The sequence below is a fragment of the Anarrhichthys ocellatus genome, unplaced genomic scaffold (genome assembly GCF_004355925.1).
Source record: "Anarrhichthys ocellatus isolate YVR2014 unplaced genomic scaffold, GSC_Weel_1.0 scaffold5, whole genome shotgun sequence".
NCBI classification, from domain to species: domain Eukaryota; kingdom Metazoa; phylum Chordata; class Actinopteri; order Perciformes; family Anarhichadidae; genus Anarrhichthys; species Anarrhichthys ocellatus.
In genome coordinates, this window is record NW_022280035.1 from 1,054,185 (window position 1) to 1,071,865 (window position 17,681).

At 42.3% G+C, this 17,681-nt stretch overlaps 2 protein-coding genes across 5 annotated transcripts; both read right to left on the minus strand.

Moving 5' to 3' along the window:
• Positions 1–2,136: 2,136 nt before the first annotated feature.
• Positions 2,137–13,704, minus strand: slc17a9b (solute carrier family 17 member 9b). 3 transcript variants are annotated; one of them, XM_031845581.1, is made up of 13 exons: positions 13,279–13,704; positions 11,698–11,895; positions 11,076–11,215; positions 10,394–10,493; positions 9,271–9,401; positions 9,075–9,165; positions 8,022–8,118; positions 7,412–7,499; positions 7,290–7,324; positions 7,075–7,190; positions 6,194–6,249; positions 6,042–6,071; positions 2,137–5,657 (listed from the first exon to the last, which is right to left on the minus strand). In XM_031845581.1, exons 1-13 carry the CDS (start codon positions 13,299–13,301, stop codon positions 5,479–5,481), a joined length of 1,284 nt encoding a protein of 427 aa, XP_031701441.1. In that variant the 5' UTR covers positions 13,302–13,704; the 3' UTR covers positions 2,137–5,478. The 3 variants fall into 3 exon arrangements, with proteins under 3 accessions (XP_031701441.1, XP_031701438.1, XP_031701439.1); XM_031845578.1 differs by having other exon boundaries at positions 12,999–13,704; XM_031845579.1 differs by lacking the exon at positions 6,042–6,071 and having other exon boundaries at positions 12,999–13,704.
• Positions 13,705–13,774: 70 nt separating this feature from the next.
• LOC116382489 (glucose-induced degradation protein 8-B homolog) lies at positions 13,775–17,342 on the minus strand. 2 transcript variants are annotated; one of them, XM_031845583.1, is made up of 5 exons: positions 17,257–17,342; positions 16,809–16,938; positions 16,525–16,721; positions 16,210–16,407; positions 13,775–15,902 (listed from the first exon to the last, which is right to left on the minus strand). In XM_031845583.1, exons 2-5 carry the CDS (start codon positions 16,924–16,926, stop codon positions 15,729–15,731), a joined length of 687 nt encoding a protein of 228 aa, XP_031701443.1. In that variant the 5' UTR covers positions 16,927–16,938; positions 17,257–17,342; the 3' UTR covers positions 13,775–15,728. The 2 variants fall into 2 exon arrangements, with proteins under 2 accessions (XP_031701443.1, XP_031701442.1); XM_031845582.1 differs by lacking the exon at positions 17,257–17,342 and having other exon boundaries at positions 16,809–17,247.
• Between the last annotated feature and the right edge of the window lie 339 nt (positions 17,343–17,681).

Sequence of the window (17,681 nt, forward strand, 5' to 3'; positions counted from 1 at the left end):
CCCCCCCACCAAAAAAAAAAATGTAACCACTGCAGGGGCCCTCAAACCCAATCAAACCCATGCGCACCACACTGAAATGATACGTTTTGAAACCATTTAGTGCTCGTTTAACAGAAACATGTCTTGGATGTATTTTTGAAAGAGTAGGAGAATGGTTAAAAGTAGTTCTTATTCATAAGGGACGATCCAACATTAGGCTAACAGGCGCAACGCAATTAGCACATAAAACCTGTCAATGGCCCTCAATATCACAGCCCTCTAAGGAGTAACAGACTTATAAAGCCTCCTGATCTGCCACTACAAAGTCATTAATCCTTCCCACACAATGACCAGTCTTAAACAAGGCCTCTATATCATTAGATAGCCCTATATGGCAGTTTAGCATTGCACTAATTAGCATTCAGATCAGGGACCCGGAGAGGCAGCCCCCCCCCCCACCACAGAGGAAAGGACATAGGATGAGATGGCGACACGGTGAAATGTCATTAACTCGATGTTAATTACTAATTAACGGGGCTATTTCATTTACATGTATCTCTGGCTTCTCTGATGGGGCCTGCCTTTACTGGGTTACTCTTACAAGTTGGGGGAGGGTTTTTTATTATCTCCCCTTCTTCCTCCACGCTCACCCTCGCTGTGTTTCATCTCTGCTAATTAAATAGTGGGCCACTCATCACGATTATGTCTGCTTTTACAACACCATTTTCTGTCAGCAAGAGCACTCCAATAAGCGACCGGCCACCTCTTTAGCACCGGGGCTGTTTTTTTGTATGAACTATACATCAAAAGTCAAATTCCCTGCCAACTCACTCAGACTCCGCTGACTTCTATCTGACTTGTTACTTTCCCTCACTTGTGACCCGTCCCCCCCTCCCCCTCCTCCCTTTCCGTCGCCACACGGCAGCCACAAGCCACCCGTCTCCATGGCAACCCGAGCCGCTCGGTCCCATGAGATGGAGTGGGTTGGGTTGACTAGCGTCTGGCCATTCACACGTGGGCAGTGCCAAGCTAGCCAACATGGCACACAGCATCCTGCCATATGGTGCCGCCACATACGTCCCAGCTAGCCCGGACTCGGGATCTGGGCCCGTAAGCGAGCCGCTGGTCTGCACAGGACGGACCTGCGCTCTATAGACCCCGATCCAGCAGCTGATCCACATGCAGGACTGACGACTCGTGAACAGACGAAGGGTTCTCAGGTTCTCAGTGGAAAATATCTTGATCATTCTTGACCTGTAGGCAACACGTGTTTATGAAATAACTAATAGAAATCACCATGAAAACTTCCCCAGTTCAGTACTTACATCAGGACAAGTATTTGTTGTTTGAATATGCAAATGAGGCATGATCTTATTAAATATGAGCTCATTTGCATAAATTCCCAGACCAGGAATGTGAACATTGCATAAAAACAGGTTAAAAAAATATTGTTGACATGTTAGTCAAATGTTTTTACAGAGGGAATGTTGGATAACTCTGTATCACTCCATAAATCACAAGATTCTGTCAACAGCCATAAAAAGAAAATCTATTTTCACCATGATTTCTGTAATAAAATGTTGTATAAATGAGGGAATTAATATATTACTAAACCCGTCTTTAACAACCTTCAGAATATAGATATGAATGTCTGAGATGTTTTGTAAAATTACATTCTGAAAACACTACAGGTGAATTGGTTGAAAAAAACCAAAAATGAACTAATCGATATCACCATGAAACTTCACCAGTTGATTACCGACATTAAGACTATCTTTTTTTATTACAACTTTTCTGAAATGTTATGTTTAAATATGCAAATGAGGCATTATCTATTGGTCACTTTTGGTGAATTTAGGAGAAATCTACAGAAGCAAATAGACAAAGTAGTAAAATAAACACCTGAATGTGTATTTTGGACGTTTTCTTTCCACTAGCCTGAAAGAAGAAAATCTCAAAATTGACTAGTGCATGAAAAACAATGTTCTGCTTGTACTGCATTATAAGAGATCATCCACAGATACTCCCATCTACACGGCAGAAGAACGTATTGGGAGGCTGGATGCGCTCTCCTCATTGTTGACACTGTGCTGCCTCCTCATGGCACTACAGAGCAAATACATACAGAGAGAGCAGCACACTGAAACAACTCAGCAGTGTTGACAAAATAGACTTTTTTTATTCAAAGTTAATATATGCTTTTAAATACAACACGTCTTAAAAGCATTAGAATACTGCATATTTCCTGCAGGAATGTATTCTTTCTATCATACATATCTTACACGTTATCAAAACAGGATTTGACAGAAAGGCTTTCAGGAACACAAAGTGAGAAATATTGGTGACCAGATGAGTTATTTCATACAACATGTTGCAAGATGTAGTAACAACACAAAGCTACAAGCAATGAATGCAGTTGTAAATAATGCAATAATAAGGCTAAGAAGTTGACGGCTGAGTATTTTGTACCGTGTAAATACATTTGGTATCTGGAAGGTGTAGGCAGACACTTTGTGTACAAACACATCAAATAAACATAGTCGGTACAGAATCAAAGTGACATTTGGCGTAGATATCAGATTTTATATCAAAATGAATTATTCTAAATAGTCAGTAGACACAAACGATCTAAGTACATTTGATATACAGTAAATGCATCTTTAATCTGAGGGACAGAGCAATGGTTTTAAATAAATCCACGTCCACATTGTAACCACTGACCAAGACAATGGGCACTTCTGAAAAATAAATCCATTCCAGCCAAAGGATGCACTTCAGAGTGTTTGTAGAAAACACTCAAGAAAACGCGTGCGTCTTTGTATGTGAATAACGATAACCAGTCCCACAGAAGCAACAAAACTCCTACAGAGAAGGCAACAATGTAGCGATAGCACAAGAATCAATTACATGACAGTGTGAACACATCTTAAAGTTCTGCCATTGCTTACATCGGGCAGAACATAATAAATGCATAGATTTAAAAAAAAAGGTACACGTGTGACGTGAGCATCTGGACTGCAAGTGAAATCTTTCTGTGCTGTGAATGCCAAAGTTAAATGCTACAAACACTCACTTCAACATTCAGCCGGAGCTTGACAGCTAGCTCGTTGCTACGTACTTTGCGTCAACGTTCCAAATGTTCTCCAGTTGCTCAACTGTACTGAGCCTCAAGATTTTTTAAATCCTCTCACCTGACCGGCAACATTCATCGCGTCAGTGCGTAACAGAGAGGAACTATATTTAAATCTGCCTCAGCGAGACAGAGACACCATTTCTGACACCGCCATGACGCGTGAATGGGCTCCATTCTGTGCTAACTATAGGGAGGTGAAGTCCCGCCCCCTTTTGGTTGACCACCATGCTACCTTATTTCAGAAGAAATATGTACGATAGTCAACGGTGAGAGATAAATAATTATTTCATCCCGTTTGAATTATCCCATGAATTACACATACAATGTCAGGTCAACTAAAATAAATGTTTGCACGTTAAGAAAGTTACGTTTTGTCGTACAACTGTTGAAGTATAAGTGAAAAAGACCCAATTAAAAAGACGACGCCGCCGAAAGTCGAGTAGTTGACGCCTCTCTCTGAAGCTACGGTGCCGGTGTGTTTCGTACCAGGATGAATTCACACCAACTCACTCGTTTCAAGGCTGATTAAAAAAAAAAAGAAAAAAGAATCGCTGGATAAAAACGCATCAGGTGAGATAACGTTACATTTGTGGGTGGAACATAGCTAAGTTAGCTAGCTCGCTAGCAAGCCAAAGTAACGGCCATGTTGGTGTTGGTGTCGAACAGAGATGTGGTTCACTGGGCTCTTTAACTCAAAACTAGATGGTACTACAACAAACCTGCGACACACTGCTTCTTTCTTTGCGTGCAATGTTATCTGTTAAATTGGCCAACATCACGTGTGTAATTTATGGCACAAATTCAAACGGGATAAAAAAACTATTTGACTCTCTCCATTGACAAACATACATATGTTTTTGCCCAAAATAAGATCCCACGGGGAACAGCGGAAGGGGAGGGACCTCAGACATCTCCTCCTGCCTAGCTAACATCAAAGTTAAGTGCGATGACAACAAGTCGGAGATCTAGTTTTCACCAAAGTGATGATGTGGACCTTTTCCCTCAAAGTGGAGGTCAGAAAAGAAGCGAGGAAACTAGACCCGCTGAAAGGTCTATTAGGGTTATTCATACTGCATTACACTGTTAATAACTTATTATGATTTTCTGTCATCTCACCTAATATATATTTATTCATTTTAACTTAAAATATTCATTAAAAAGAAATGTAAAAAAATTAATTTGAATCAAATAAATATACTCCAAAGTACATTAAGTTTGGTATTTCTATTACATGCAATCACATAGAAATAAAGGAAAATGAATTACCTTTGGTCTTTCAACTCAAAACATATTCTTTAAAGCAACAAACGGTGAGAACGCACTCCATCAAAGCCGCGTCGCCGTGACCCGTCTGACTGTACTGACAGGATGAGCGTGTAGCCATGGAGATGAGGAGTATAGCAGGAAACGGTAAAGGACATTAGAGCGCCTGCCAAGTAATTAGCGGCTGGGTAATGAGGTGTCACTCAGACAGTGATGGGTGAGTGGGGCGTACTAATAAAAGACTTCAGGTGCGGGAGGCTGGACTCTCCCTGCGTCACCCACACCGTCTCCCCCACCACCCCCGCAGGGTAAGAACGAACACACACACACACACGCGCGCACACACACACACACCTCGATAAGTCACAACTGTCAGAGAGCTCCACATCCGTCACTCTCGACGATTTCCATGACTTCCCTCGTGCTCAGTAACACATTCTGTAACAAATGACAAGTGTAAATCAGCAGCCCGGTAACGGTTTAAAGGTGCTGAATGCGAGATCGGGAGCATTTTTCTGTTGCCTCTCGACGGCTCTCAACATGGCGACGGCTCACAGCTAATGGTGCTGACAGCAGCGGGAACAACGGGCAAAACAGTGCTGGCAGAGCCAACAGTGTTTTTCCCGAAAGGGGGAACCGGAGGTTTGCGTGCTACGCTTCCACAACGTGGACTAGAAACACGGCCCAGCTATGTCAACAAAAAACGGAGACACTCTGATTAGAACAAAAGGAGAGAGAGATTGACTTCATTCCCTGCTCAGGGAGATATTACCAGCTGTTACGCTCCGAATAATCGAATTTAGCACCTCTAACCACTGTGTGCTGCCCAAGCTGAGACCTGGAGGTAGTGTGGACTTTATTACTTTCCCATTCCAGCCTTGATCACAGCTGTGTTTCTTTTCTAGGATTTGATGCTTTAGCTCCACAACAATTTGTCATTAATAGTGAGCAAGCTCTGCGGTGTGCTTTTCAGTAACTCTTGCGGTACTTCATCAACCAGACACAGAGCCGATCAAAGTAGTTTTCGGACAATGCCCAAGCTGCTGGTTGCCAAAGGGTCGTATCTCCCTTGGAGGGGGGATAGCACGCTGGTCCCTCTGGATCTAGATGTGGATGTTATGGTGGCGGACCTTGCTCGGGTCGATGTCGAGCCGGCGGGCCTCGGCGAAGGCCAGGAAGGTGCAGAGGCCCAGCAGGTTGACTGTAGTGATGAGGGCAAACACAGACGTCCAGGAGCCGGTGGTCTCGATGAGATACCCCGAGAAATACACCAGTAGGACCCCTGCACAGGAAGCACACGCACACCATCACCATTAATAGCAAATTACCACAAATATTTAAACAAAGCACACAAATATCTTCCATGTGATTGTCCCGCAGAGAGAATGTCACGGCCCGTTCCACATCCCTCACAGGACCGTGAACTGTCATCCTCTGCTCCCTGTATTATTCATCTGACACAAACTCCATTACGCTCCCTTGATGAAATATGCATGTGCACATAGGAGGCAGCATGACTGACTGACAGGAGACACATCGGCTCAAAGTTTGAATTTTGTGTGAAGCGGATGAATCATTTCACTCGATAGATTGGTGTAATTTAGCAACTGCTGGTGAAAGATTCATCACAGATATTTTGTTCCCAGTGTCTCTGCCAGAAACTCACCTAAGAACGCACCAAATGTATTCATGACACCTGTGAAAGAGATGCAGACGCACACATGCAAAATTCAAGATTTAATTAAAATTTCTCCTGTGCTTTGATCATCTTAAATAAAACAAAAATGGTGGTTTTTAGATTATTTTTTTTAAACTTACCAAATAAAGCTCCAGCACAGGAAGGAGCAAGATCTTGAACATTTACAGATACACCGCTGTAAAAGAAACACATGCCATGAGCCATATGAGGTGCTAAACTGACTCACACATCTCAGCTACAAAAGAAAATTTGAAATATATCAGAAGAGAAAACATATGTCTGTGTTCAGAGAAAGGTATCGCGTTGTATTACTCGAGCGGTCTGAAGGTCTCGGAATCGACCGCATATTTCAAGACCACAGCTGTGAGGACATCACTTATCTTCCTGTGCATTGTCTGATAGATTTGTTGACATCGTTACGGGATTGCTCGTAGAAAACAAAATAAAATGAACCTCTGCAACGAGTTTGGATTATTGTATCAAGACATTTCTCGTTGCACACATATACAGTATAAATGGCAATAAAAGAGGTGAATGAAGAGGAATATTTGTTTGTTTTCTGTGGGTGTTTTTAAATTGTGTTGTGTGTTTTTTGTTAAGTGTCATGCAGTGTGGGACTCGCACTGGTCTTGGCCTTGACTCTGTCTCGCCCTGCCTTGGTCTTGGTCTCAACCCCTCAAAGTCTCGGTCTCGAAACGCTCTCTTGGTCTTGGTGGTCTTGCCTACACACTATGTTCTGCTCCCAGCCTGCTGACATCGACTGTATCTATATTGTTTCTTGCATATATTGCATTTCAATGCTGGAATATGAATGAAAATACATTTGTAATGTAAAATCTACATTTGTTCTGACCGACAGTTGGAGACATATTAGATGTATTGAGTCAATAGTAATATAACTTTCATCAGAAAGGTCCCTAATCTCCGGCGTGGAGGCATGAGAATGTGCTGGTTTCAGGGCGAGAGATCGGAGCGTAGGGACATTTCTCAGGGCCAGTACCTGTGGCTGAAGGTGGTGAAGCCCATGGTGGCGGACACAAATGCTACAGCCCAGGGGAAGGTGTTGTTGCCACACAGAAGGAGGGTAAACACACTGGACACACCCATGGAGAAAAACTAACAGAGGGAATGAACAAAAGACAAAAACATGTCAATCAAAATCTCTCATACAATAAAGAGATAACGGAATAATAAGTCATCGGTCACATATTGTACCTGCATCAACTTCCTCACTGAGGCTGTGTCGTAGCCTGTGGGGATAACGAGAGGAATTAGGACACTCAATTATTTAGCTGCTTTATCAATAAAAACTAAGATCTTTTCTTCAGTTGATCTACCTTGACTGATGAGGTGGTCAGAGAGGCAGCCACTGAACAGGGACGAGGGAATGGCCACCAACCAGGGAATGACATTGAACACCCAACCCTGGAAAAACAACAGTTTGTGAAGTGTGAATGAACTCAACCAGAAACAGCAGGAAACATTCAGTGTCATCCTCTTGTCCTGCAATATATAGTATACAGTACATATATGCGACGTATCGTCGTAAAATGGTTCCTGCGATACCCCACGAGAGAGTTCTCATTGTTTTGTGTGTTTGAAAGAGTCAATATGTGCTCGTTGCGTGGATACAGTCTTTTCAAAATAAACTTCAGTCTTCACAGGAAACAACCGTAGTTAGTTTTCGGAAAAGATCTCGGTTTAAATTACAATAATTACGGAAGTCTTAGCATTGCCGTTAGCATGCAAACAGGCTAAGCTAAGATGGTTAACGTTATAACTGTTAGCTGCTAGCTGTTGTGAGCATGTTGGCATGCAGGCATTAGCATTTAGCTCAAAGCACTGCCGTGCTTAGTCTTTCTTGATTTGATCCCTCGTGATTGTTTTCCCCGAGTCATTCATTTTACCTCGGGGTCAAACGTGCGATCAAACAAGTAGCCTGGTTACCTTGGCATCGGGGAACGTGTCTTTAAAGAATGTGGGCAGCCATGACAGAAGAGTGAAGAAGGTGCTCGCTGTGCAAAGGTGAGTAACGATCACAGCGCTGAAGGAAGAGAGAGAAACAGACACAATGAGTGCATAGAATGTAAACATACTGTAGGTATACCAAAGGTCGTTCAGTGTTAACAAAGACAATGTCCCGTGTCTTTGAGCAACGTCTCATGATTTGACAGAAGCTTGTGTTAAGGGGAGACACCTGTAGGCCAAAACATTGTTTTTCACGCACTGGTCAATATAGATTTTGGGTTATTTTGCTTCCATAACATCCAAAATAAACATTAAAGTGTTTATTTCACTACCTGCGTCTGTAGATTTCTCCTAAATTCACCAAAACCTACCATTGGACAATGCCTCATTTTCATATTTAAACATTACATTTCAGAAAACTTGTAATACAAACAGTTATTGACTTAATGTCAGTAATCAACTGGTGAAGTTTCATGTTGGCGTCTATTGGTTAATTTTTTTTATCCTATTCACCTGTAGCGATGTATAGAAAATGTCTGTCATGTTACAAAACATTTCTTTAAAGGCTGTTTCTCAGACTCTCTCATTCCTCTCTATATTCTGAAGGTTTTCACAGAGGGGTTTGTTCATATATCATTCATAGCCTGATTCATACAACATTTTATTCAAAAATACATGGCGAAAATAGATTTCTTTATGGCGGTTGACAGTATTTTCTAAGTAAGTAAGTAAGTGATTGATTTTTGGTTTTTACCCAATTCACCTGTAGGGTCTCCCCTTAAAGGCAAGTAGCATGTGGTTGAAAGCATGAAGAATACATAATGCATGAATATGAACGAGGCATCCAGAGGCTTTCTAAAATCTGGTACTTCTAAAAGCTGGACATTAGTCTACAGAAAGTTCTCTCACAGAGACCTCCGTACTAATTTATGATCTGTCAAGGCAGAGATACATTCTACACACATACACACAGAGGCTTGCACAAACACCCCCCCCCCCCCCCCACAAACACTTCCTTCATCTTTATCTCACCAGACTGCAGGTTGCTTAAGGAGCCTTAACCAGTGTCTTTTGGACAGTTTGGACTGGGACCCACCCAGGGACTCCAGGGTGATGATAGGCCCTGCAAGACGCACATGAACACAAGCATGTGAGCAATACAAAGAGGGACACAGACTCCTTAAACACAAATAAGCAGCTACAGGATTCATTAAAGGGCTCCCCTTGCCTTCTCCTTTGAGCAGATATTTCCACATGCAGTAGGCCCACAGGACGGAGAGCAGACCGGACACATAGAACACACTCTGCCAGCCGTACAGGTCCAGCATGAGGGAGCCGGCCCCTCCGATCACCAGAGTGCTGAGAAAGAAAAAGGTCACAAGACATGACAAGTCAAACAAACACACCCTGGCCACGAGATGTCGGAACGTCGTAAAGTACTCGACGAGCTGAAATTTTGAAATGCAAACAAATATCAGGATGTTCAGGTAAAATATGTCCAACATCTGCATATACACAGCCTGTATATAAGAGGTGACGTCACCCTTTGGTGGGTTTTGTTTTTTTGCAACCGAAAGTGACACAAGAGGGCGGAGCTAAGTACAACCGAACGCTGGATAAGACATTTTTAAGCTACCAAAAATGTTACAATTAAAAATATCAAGTGAATACAACTCCCAGACCAGACAACGCAGTGTTACCAACCTGTAAATCACCAAGGTAGCCCCGCCCCTAAAGCATACTCTGCTTTATGGTCTGTTTGACTCTAAATGGACCATCATTTACTAAATGAACATCCTGCTGTATTGAAGAAGACTTGAAACTAGAGAGTGAAACCATAAACTCATGTTTACAATGTTTACTGAGGTAATAAATCAAGAGAGAAGTAGAGTCATTTTCTCATAGACTTCTATACAACCAGAGGAGACGCCCCCTGGTGGACACTAGAGAGAATGCAGCTTTGAGACACTTCAACTTTCAGACCAGGAGGTTGCCGCCTGCATATAGACAATAAATTCACCATATTGCATATATCACAATAAGTCTCACATAGTCATAACCTATCTCCACAGCGCCGTGTCAGCACTAAAGAGAGGTCTGACTCCACACATTAACACTCTGGTAGAGGGGAGGAAAAAAACCACTCTGGCTTGTTTGTATCTTTTTAAACCAATCACAATCGACTTGGGGCTGTGCTAACCGCGGTGGCCTGGTAAAAGAGACAGTGGAAGGGGAGGAGAATGCAGGCTGAACAAGGTGAGTCAGACTTAATGCAGCTTTCAAATCCTCTTTTGCAACAGTGATTTTCAAAGAAGAAACACACGTCTCTTTACCAACCCTTTATGACTCACCCCAGGTAGGAGCCGCTACCCACGGTGCTCATGAGGAAGCCTCTCTCGCTCTCCACCACCTTTTGAGAGCACAGGCTCGCCAGGGAAGGGTAATGAACCCCTAAAATCAGGACACAAAAAACAGAATTGGGTTTTAACGTTTAGAGCGAAACTCGAAAGAGGAATAAACGAGGCAATAAAAGGCTAAACACAAATGTGAGCCAGTGTGAATTACACAGCAAATACGTTTGACAGGTGCTGATAAACGTCCTGCTTTAGTTTTGTAACAAGATCTTGCTGCCAAAGCCCAGTTACAAACACGCCCTAATCACTACACCAATGCATGATGTAAAGGATTGTTCTGCCCCAGATAAACAAACAAAGGAAAGATGCCACACACTAAACATGTTGGAATTCATACTCGTCACAGGGGTCTATAAATGGCATATGGTTACTCAATAAATAAATGAATCATTCTTTTCTTCTGTTGATGAAATGCAACAGGATTTCAGGCCTCACTGCATAAAAAAAAGTACCTAAAAATGTACTTTTAGAGAAAAACAATCACTCAGACGACACTGACTTTAATATGCATCTCTTTTTTATGTTGTCTGCCTTTAACTTATTTCATAACACAGGCAAACAAACTTAATAAGTAGAATAATTACGCCAGACCTCGGTCCAGACTGTGCGTCCATCTCACCTTGCAACAAGCCCATGAGGAAGCGGGCCAGCGTCATGGAGAGGATCGGCTGGGAGCAGAAGTGGGCCAGGATCGGGGTGAAGGCGGTCATCGACCCCCAGGCTGCTGCAGACAGCAGGAGGACCTTCTCACCTCCAACCCTGAGGACACAGAGTATAAATGAACACAGTCTGTATCAGCTTTAACTTCCGCCTGCTCAGAGAGCGGCTTTTTTCAGCTAAAGGAGGTGAGAGTTGGCACAACTTTGTGCAAACACTAGAGAAAATAACTCTGCAAAGTCAAACGGATACATTTTGAGGAACTTTGGTGTGACGGTTCTGTAGTGAATGCAACTCCTATCTGTTTATTATGTCACTGCAAGCAATTTAAGAGCTAACAACATGATAATATACAAAGGAAAACATCCAGCTTTATGTAACTGGATCATCTGTGCAGTCTGAGCAAACACAAACGGACTGTTTGCGTCACTGCAATGCAAATAATACGATGAGCAGGAAGCTAAAACAGGTGGCAATTAAATGCCACAGTCAGCATTCATGACACATCTGTGTACTGTAGACACCAAGAGACTCAGTTTTCACAGAGGCCAATGTCATGTCACAACAGGACTATTGTTCCCCACCGGTCGCTGACGTAGCCCCCGAACACTTGGGTGAAGCAGTAGCCCCAGAAGAAGCTGCCCAGCACCATGCCGGACTCCCTCTTGGTCCAGTTGAACTGCTCCGCCATGCTGAAGGCACAGATGGGCATCGCCACGCGGGCGCAGTAGAGGAGGCACGTCCCGAGCAGCAGCACCACCGTCCATACCCTCGCCTCTGGCCTGTGGGGGGGGGGAGCACAACGTACTGAACCAGACATTTGGGGGACAAACCTTTTGACAAAAGACCACATGATCACTTATCTAATAAGTACATTCAACATGAGTCAAAGTGGCTTCTATACTCTCAGAAATAAAGCTGCTAACTAAAGTCATAAAGGGTTATTCAGTTTGTCCTCATGGCAGAACCCAACATAAAGGCCTAGAACCGTATACCTAGAACCATCTCTGAGAGGATATTACAGAGAACCCTAGTATGGTGTGACGATTCCACCCAAAACCATCTCTGAGGTTCTACCCAGAATATTTCCTCCACCTAAGGGTGCTAACAAGAACCCACCCAGGGGGTTCTACAGAGAACTCTTTTATATTCCAAGGGTTTCACTTAGAAATGATGTACCCACAACAATCATGGCTGACAATCAGTTTTTGGGGTCTGTGTGCGTTATCTTTTAACACCCAAGCTTTAATCAATCCTTGAAGAACTCTTTCTTCCTAAAGGGGTTCTTTGGATGAATTGGGTTCTTAATGGGTACCCCCTAATCTTACAAAAGAACCCCTGAAAACCACCTATTTCTTCAAATAAGGTTATTCAGAAGAAAGGTGAGAGCCTCGGCCCTTTAAGCCGTTTGGAACCCTAACTTCTAAAAGTGTATCTCCATCAGTGTTAAGTTTAAGAGTTATGGTTTAGTTGAGTCTACAGGGGATTCATGCAGTATGGTGTCAAAACCATATATAATAAGTGAATGATATTTTATGATCGACCATTTATTTTCCATTAAGGAAGCACCGCTTAGTCTACTTCCTTCTTCACCAGCCGCTCGATCGATACGTTGTGGCTCCACATCTTCATCTTAACTCACCCAGCAAAATGTGATACGTGTCATGTTTTACCACCACGACACGTTGAGGTACTTTAACGTTACATAGTCAATAGTCAATATTCCTGATGCGGCACATGAAGCGTTATAGGACAAAGAGTTGCTGAAAGTATCATTATGAATGTCAGTTAATCGCTCTCCTCTGGGGTCGTTTGTAACGTTGCCGTTAACCAGGAACAAGCAGCACAGTTGAACGTTTGTCAATATGAAGGTTAAACGCGTTACCTGGACCAGGTGTTGTTGTGTTCGTTCCACTTCTTCTGACACCCAGGAGCTCCGACCTTGTCGGACGGGTGGCTTTCCTTGTAACAGACCAAATCTGGACTATGTTTCTTGCCATATTTTTGAATAACTGCCATTCAGCGCGAGTTAACGGTAGTCCTCCTTCCTTCCTTCCTTTCAACCGCTTCGGCTGATTTCCTTTCGATCTCTTTCCGGGTTCGATCAAGTCAGTAAAAGTAAACGTTAAGACCTCATATGAGTGTTTGCGGAATCCTAACCATACCTTAACAAGAAACTCTGATCCATAACCAGCACGACTGGACTGTCAGGCAGGCGATGATCACGGAACTGAGGTTCTGGAGGAGGGAGTGTGTGTTTTTTTCTCGAGGAGTAATCCACGTGTCAGATTTCTCTCTCTCTCTCTCTCTCTCTCTCCAGCCTCCTCACTCCGCAGTTCTCCTGGTGATCGGTAGGGTTAATGATCTTCTAAACGGGTCTCAACTGTCTAGTCTGCCGACTCAGTGTCATCCCCCAAAGAAACCTCCGGAGGAAGACGCCTGGCTCCGGTCACCGGCTCCAATCATGACGGTGCAAATAGAAACATATGTAACACAGTGAGGTCTACGGGAGCATCGTTTGAGCACCAGGATGTACCGCTGCTCCACCTGACCGCAGTGGCCCCTCAAGGATGTTTAAAACGGCCCGTCCGCCTCTGGCTGCTTGAGTTACATAATACTCTGCATTCTGCACAACTTTTAGCTGCTCGCTCATCCTCTGGGTTGGTGGGGGTGGGTTACTCACTCCATTATAAGGAATGCATTTAATACACGGTGGCGGAAGTACTCCGATATTTCAGTAAAAAAGTTGCAATATGTACTCGTGTAAAAACGAGTTAAAGTCCTGCAGTTAAAATCCAAAAAGTAAAAGTACTTAGTGTGCACAATTGCCCATTTGTAGTAGCACCACAAGGATAAATACTCAATTATAAGTTACATATTTAATACACAGCGGCGTAAGAAGTACTCGGATATTTCAGTAAAAGTTGCACTATGTACAGTTAAAGTCCTGCAGTTAAAATGTTACCTCAGTAAAAGTATTATTAAGCATCAAAATACACCAAAAAGTAAAAGTACTCACTATGCAAAATTGCCCATTTCTGGATAATTACTCATTTCCCATTATAAGAAACATATTTAATACAGTGGCAGAAAAAAACTTAAAAGTGGAGCTTATATGAATGATACACATACTGCTGGGTAGCTTTACCTCTAATACTATATCATAAGTTATTAGTTGATTTGTACAAGTTAAGATTCTCTGTACTTTGTGATGTTAAAGTAAAGGGTTGAAAGTAAAAGTGATCAACTGTAAATGTTAACCTTTAGTCACTATTTTACAGGTAAACTTTATATACAAAACATGTGATGAACTCGTAAAATATGATGCACTAACATGATACAACTGGAAGTAAAGTTAGCTCCACCTCAACCAACAAATACAGTAAAATGCTAAGCAGCAGTTTGTATTGTTGGCTGGAGCTTAGTTTAACCACTTAGGTAACTAGGTGACTAGTTTAATCTACTGCATCATATAAGATAAATGGATACCTATTTGTGAATCTTTGTCATCTGTAAAGTGTCAGAAAATTGCAGTGGAGTTAATTGTACAATATTTCTCTCTCAAAGGAAGTGTAGTAGAAATGTTAAATACCATCAAATGGACACTCAGGTAAATGTACTTCATAACTATGCAGTACTTGAGTACATGCACCACTTTTTATGAGAATTCCAGAATTAAAAACACTGCAAGCGTTTAATTTTTTATGACTTGCGCTGTTTAAAATGTCACTTTTATTGCAAAACAATATCGGAGCCAAAAAAAAAAGCACATCAAATTTAGCAAAAGAGCTACTTATTCCATACACATTAATAATCTATCTGTATAAGTGTCTCCATGTCTGTGGACAGAGATTTATTCATTCACATCTTTTAATATCTGATATCTTAGAACTGTATGAAACTGAGGCTGCCTCTGAGCTTTTTTAACATTCCAGGAATCCTTCCTTGTCCCACTTGTTAACTGCTACCGTGATGTATAGCTAGAAACGTTCTCTTCTCTTGGTTCCAGTCTATGTTTGCATCTTTTTATAATGTCTCAAGCAATAATGCGGCACGTTTCTTAAGCTGAACTCAAACTTTCAAAGTCACAGTAGTTCCAAAGATCTCAAGTGTCTTGTTTTGGCCAATGCCGTCACATAAGACTACCAGCTGAAAACTACCAGCTGAAAACTACCAGCTGAAATGTGTGTGTGTGTTTGGATGTACGGTAAAAGTTTGTGTATTTGAGGAACACCGAGCCAACCATTTCTCCTGAACATCAAACTGGTCGCAAACAGAAAGTGACAGCCTAATTTAGGCTTTATTCACACCCTCCTACGCAGACAACTTTCCCTGCCAACAGACAGAAAAACTAGTGTAGCTGAAATATACTAATTCTACATAAACAAATATGTAAATTATAATAATGGTCTGCATGTTACTTTAGTGTGAGAAGTCATTTTAAAATGCCATCAATCCAGTTTACATGTTCTAAGTTATTAAAGTATCAAAAAAGCAACCCTTACAAAAAGAAGAAAAGGTTGTACTCTGTATGAGTCAGTTTGTCGGGGTATAAATAGATAAAGGAAATGTGTCCATTTGTTGTAATGATGATGTATGTTTTCACTGGGGGTCCTTATTTTGGGTCTTCGATGGTTCCCTTGCTGAGGTCTGTCATTTTGGGATACTTCACTTTCTTTTGGTCGAGTTCATTTTGAGCCCACAGCAGTAGCTTCAGGAGCTTGGCCAGCTTGGGTGTTGACTCTCTGTTTTCATAGTCTAGCACGCACTGATTCACTTCACTCCACACCTGAGGGACAAGGACACAGACGTGTGATCGCTTTGTATACCTTCAGTGGATCACACGCAGAGAGCACCCGAAAATACACACACAAATCAAGTAATTCATATATAATTCATTTGAAAATTGGGTAAGAAATATGCGGAATTTGTCTGAAACATTCTGCAGCACTAACATTGAACTGTGTTCGGATGACACAGAAAACCTTTGTTGTGGGATAATCATGAATTACAGGTAGCAGTTTAAACTGATTCCAATAAGAAGTCAAGTGCAAGACACGCCAGTGATGAGCTTTACTGATAGGCTCCAAGCGTACCTTTTGTCTCTGCATCATATTGAGCAGATCTCCAAAAGGCGAATCCTCTGGGTTGTCAAAAGCCAGCAACGCCAGTGTCCTCTCCATCTCGGTAAGACATTCCCGGCTCTCCTCCCCCTGCTCCGCTAACTGCAACTGGGCAAATTCGAGGGCAGCTTCGGTCTCCCTCAAACGGATCAGCTCGATCAGATGCTGCTGCTGCAAACGCAAAAGGGTGCAACAGGGAAGTGAAAATAACAGAAGTGGAAATGAGATCGATAGAAGTGCAAAAACCTGGACTTCTGAAAACTTGGGAGGCAGTGTGTTGTATGTTACCTGTAGGTGGAAGTAGAGGTAACGGTTAGTATCCAGCAGTTCTGGGTGCAGACTGTTGATCAGTGCAATGGCGTCCTGGATCTGTCCCTTCAGGATCATCTCTCTGATCTTAATCCGTTCATCTAGGGAGTCCAAGTCGACACTGGGCTCTATTCCAGACTCCATCCTGAACTTCTCCGCGGCCTCCTTGAAGCCCTCTGTTAAACAGAACACATTTCCACATTCAAGCAAACAAACAGAGAGTAAACTTTGACTAATAATGTTTAAATAAATGGGTACTTCACCTGTGACCAGGTAGTTCATAATGAGCCTGTTCATATCAGCTCTCTGTATATGGACATTGTTGAGTTTTTCCATCCACTCTTCCCTCGTTATGTCGTCCTGTTTCTCCGCATAACTCATTATGATAATATCCTTCAACGAGTAGATAAACAATGGTATCGTGTGAGTAGACATAAATTATTTTTTAAGCTACGTAACATGACGTAACAACGTTTTTGGGAATTAGCTACTCGGTTTGAGAGAAGTCACAACAGTTTGGGCCTTCGGTGAAAAACACAACATTGAAGCCTGACTTTCGTCAACACGAATCAAAACAAAGACAACGTCCCGCTTTCGGTGCACTTATATCGAATACACACATCGGGGAAGAGTGCTATTCTGGTTTGTTGTCTTCTATCTACGTGTATATTCAGTTTTAGACTAGTATTATGATTGTAAAATTCACAATACCTGAAATTGTTGACGCTACTTCCCAGCAGCAGCTAGCTTGCTAGCGAAGGAGAGTCTGTTATTCTTCTTCTTCTTCTTCCTCTCGTCCACTTCCGGTAAACTACCCGGGAAGTACGCTCTGCCGCCCCCCACAGTGAGTCAAAGGTATTGTAGTCTTTGAGAACTATGATTTTACATTGCTTATTATGGCCATAAAATGTATTTTTAAATCATCCACATGGATTGATATTATTCTTACTACTCGGGTAAACGTTTTTGAACATTAAATGAGTGTTTTTTTTGACATCGGATAAAAAACAATTCAGTTTAAAAACTAGAACTACAGCACAGCTACCAGCTAGAACAAAAGTGACCTCTACTGGTGGAAACATGCAATAGACCAAACTGTAGATTTAGTTAGCGGAGGAACTCCACCGACCCTAGAA

Bases quoted from the DNA above. Each gene is read 5' to 3' on its own strand.
- slc17a9b (XM_031845578.1), bottom strand. From the start codon at position 13,132: ATGGCAGTTATTCAAAAATATGGCAAGAAACATAGTCCAGATTTGGTC. The intron at 6,250-7,074 runs GTACTGGCCCTG...TTTCTTTTACAG, and splicing joins TTCACCACCTTCAGCCACAG to CGGTGTATCTGTAAATGTTC. The intron at 6,072-6,193 runs GTAAGTTTAAAA...TCTCTTTCACAG, and splicing joins CTGTGCTGGAGCTTTATTTG to GTGTCATGAATACATTTGGT.
- LOC116382489 (XM_031845582.1), bottom strand. From the start codon at position 16,980: ATGTCTACTCACACGATACCATTGTTTATCTACTCGTTGAAGGATATT. The intron at 16,408-16,524 runs GTAACATACAAC...TTGCGTTTGCAG, and splicing joins ACCTCTACTTCCACCTACAG to CAGCAGCATCTGATCGAGCT. The intron at 15,903-16,209 runs GTACGCTTGGAG...CTTGTCCCTCAG, and splicing joins ATATGATGCAGAGACAAAAG to GTGTGGAGTGAAGTGAATCA.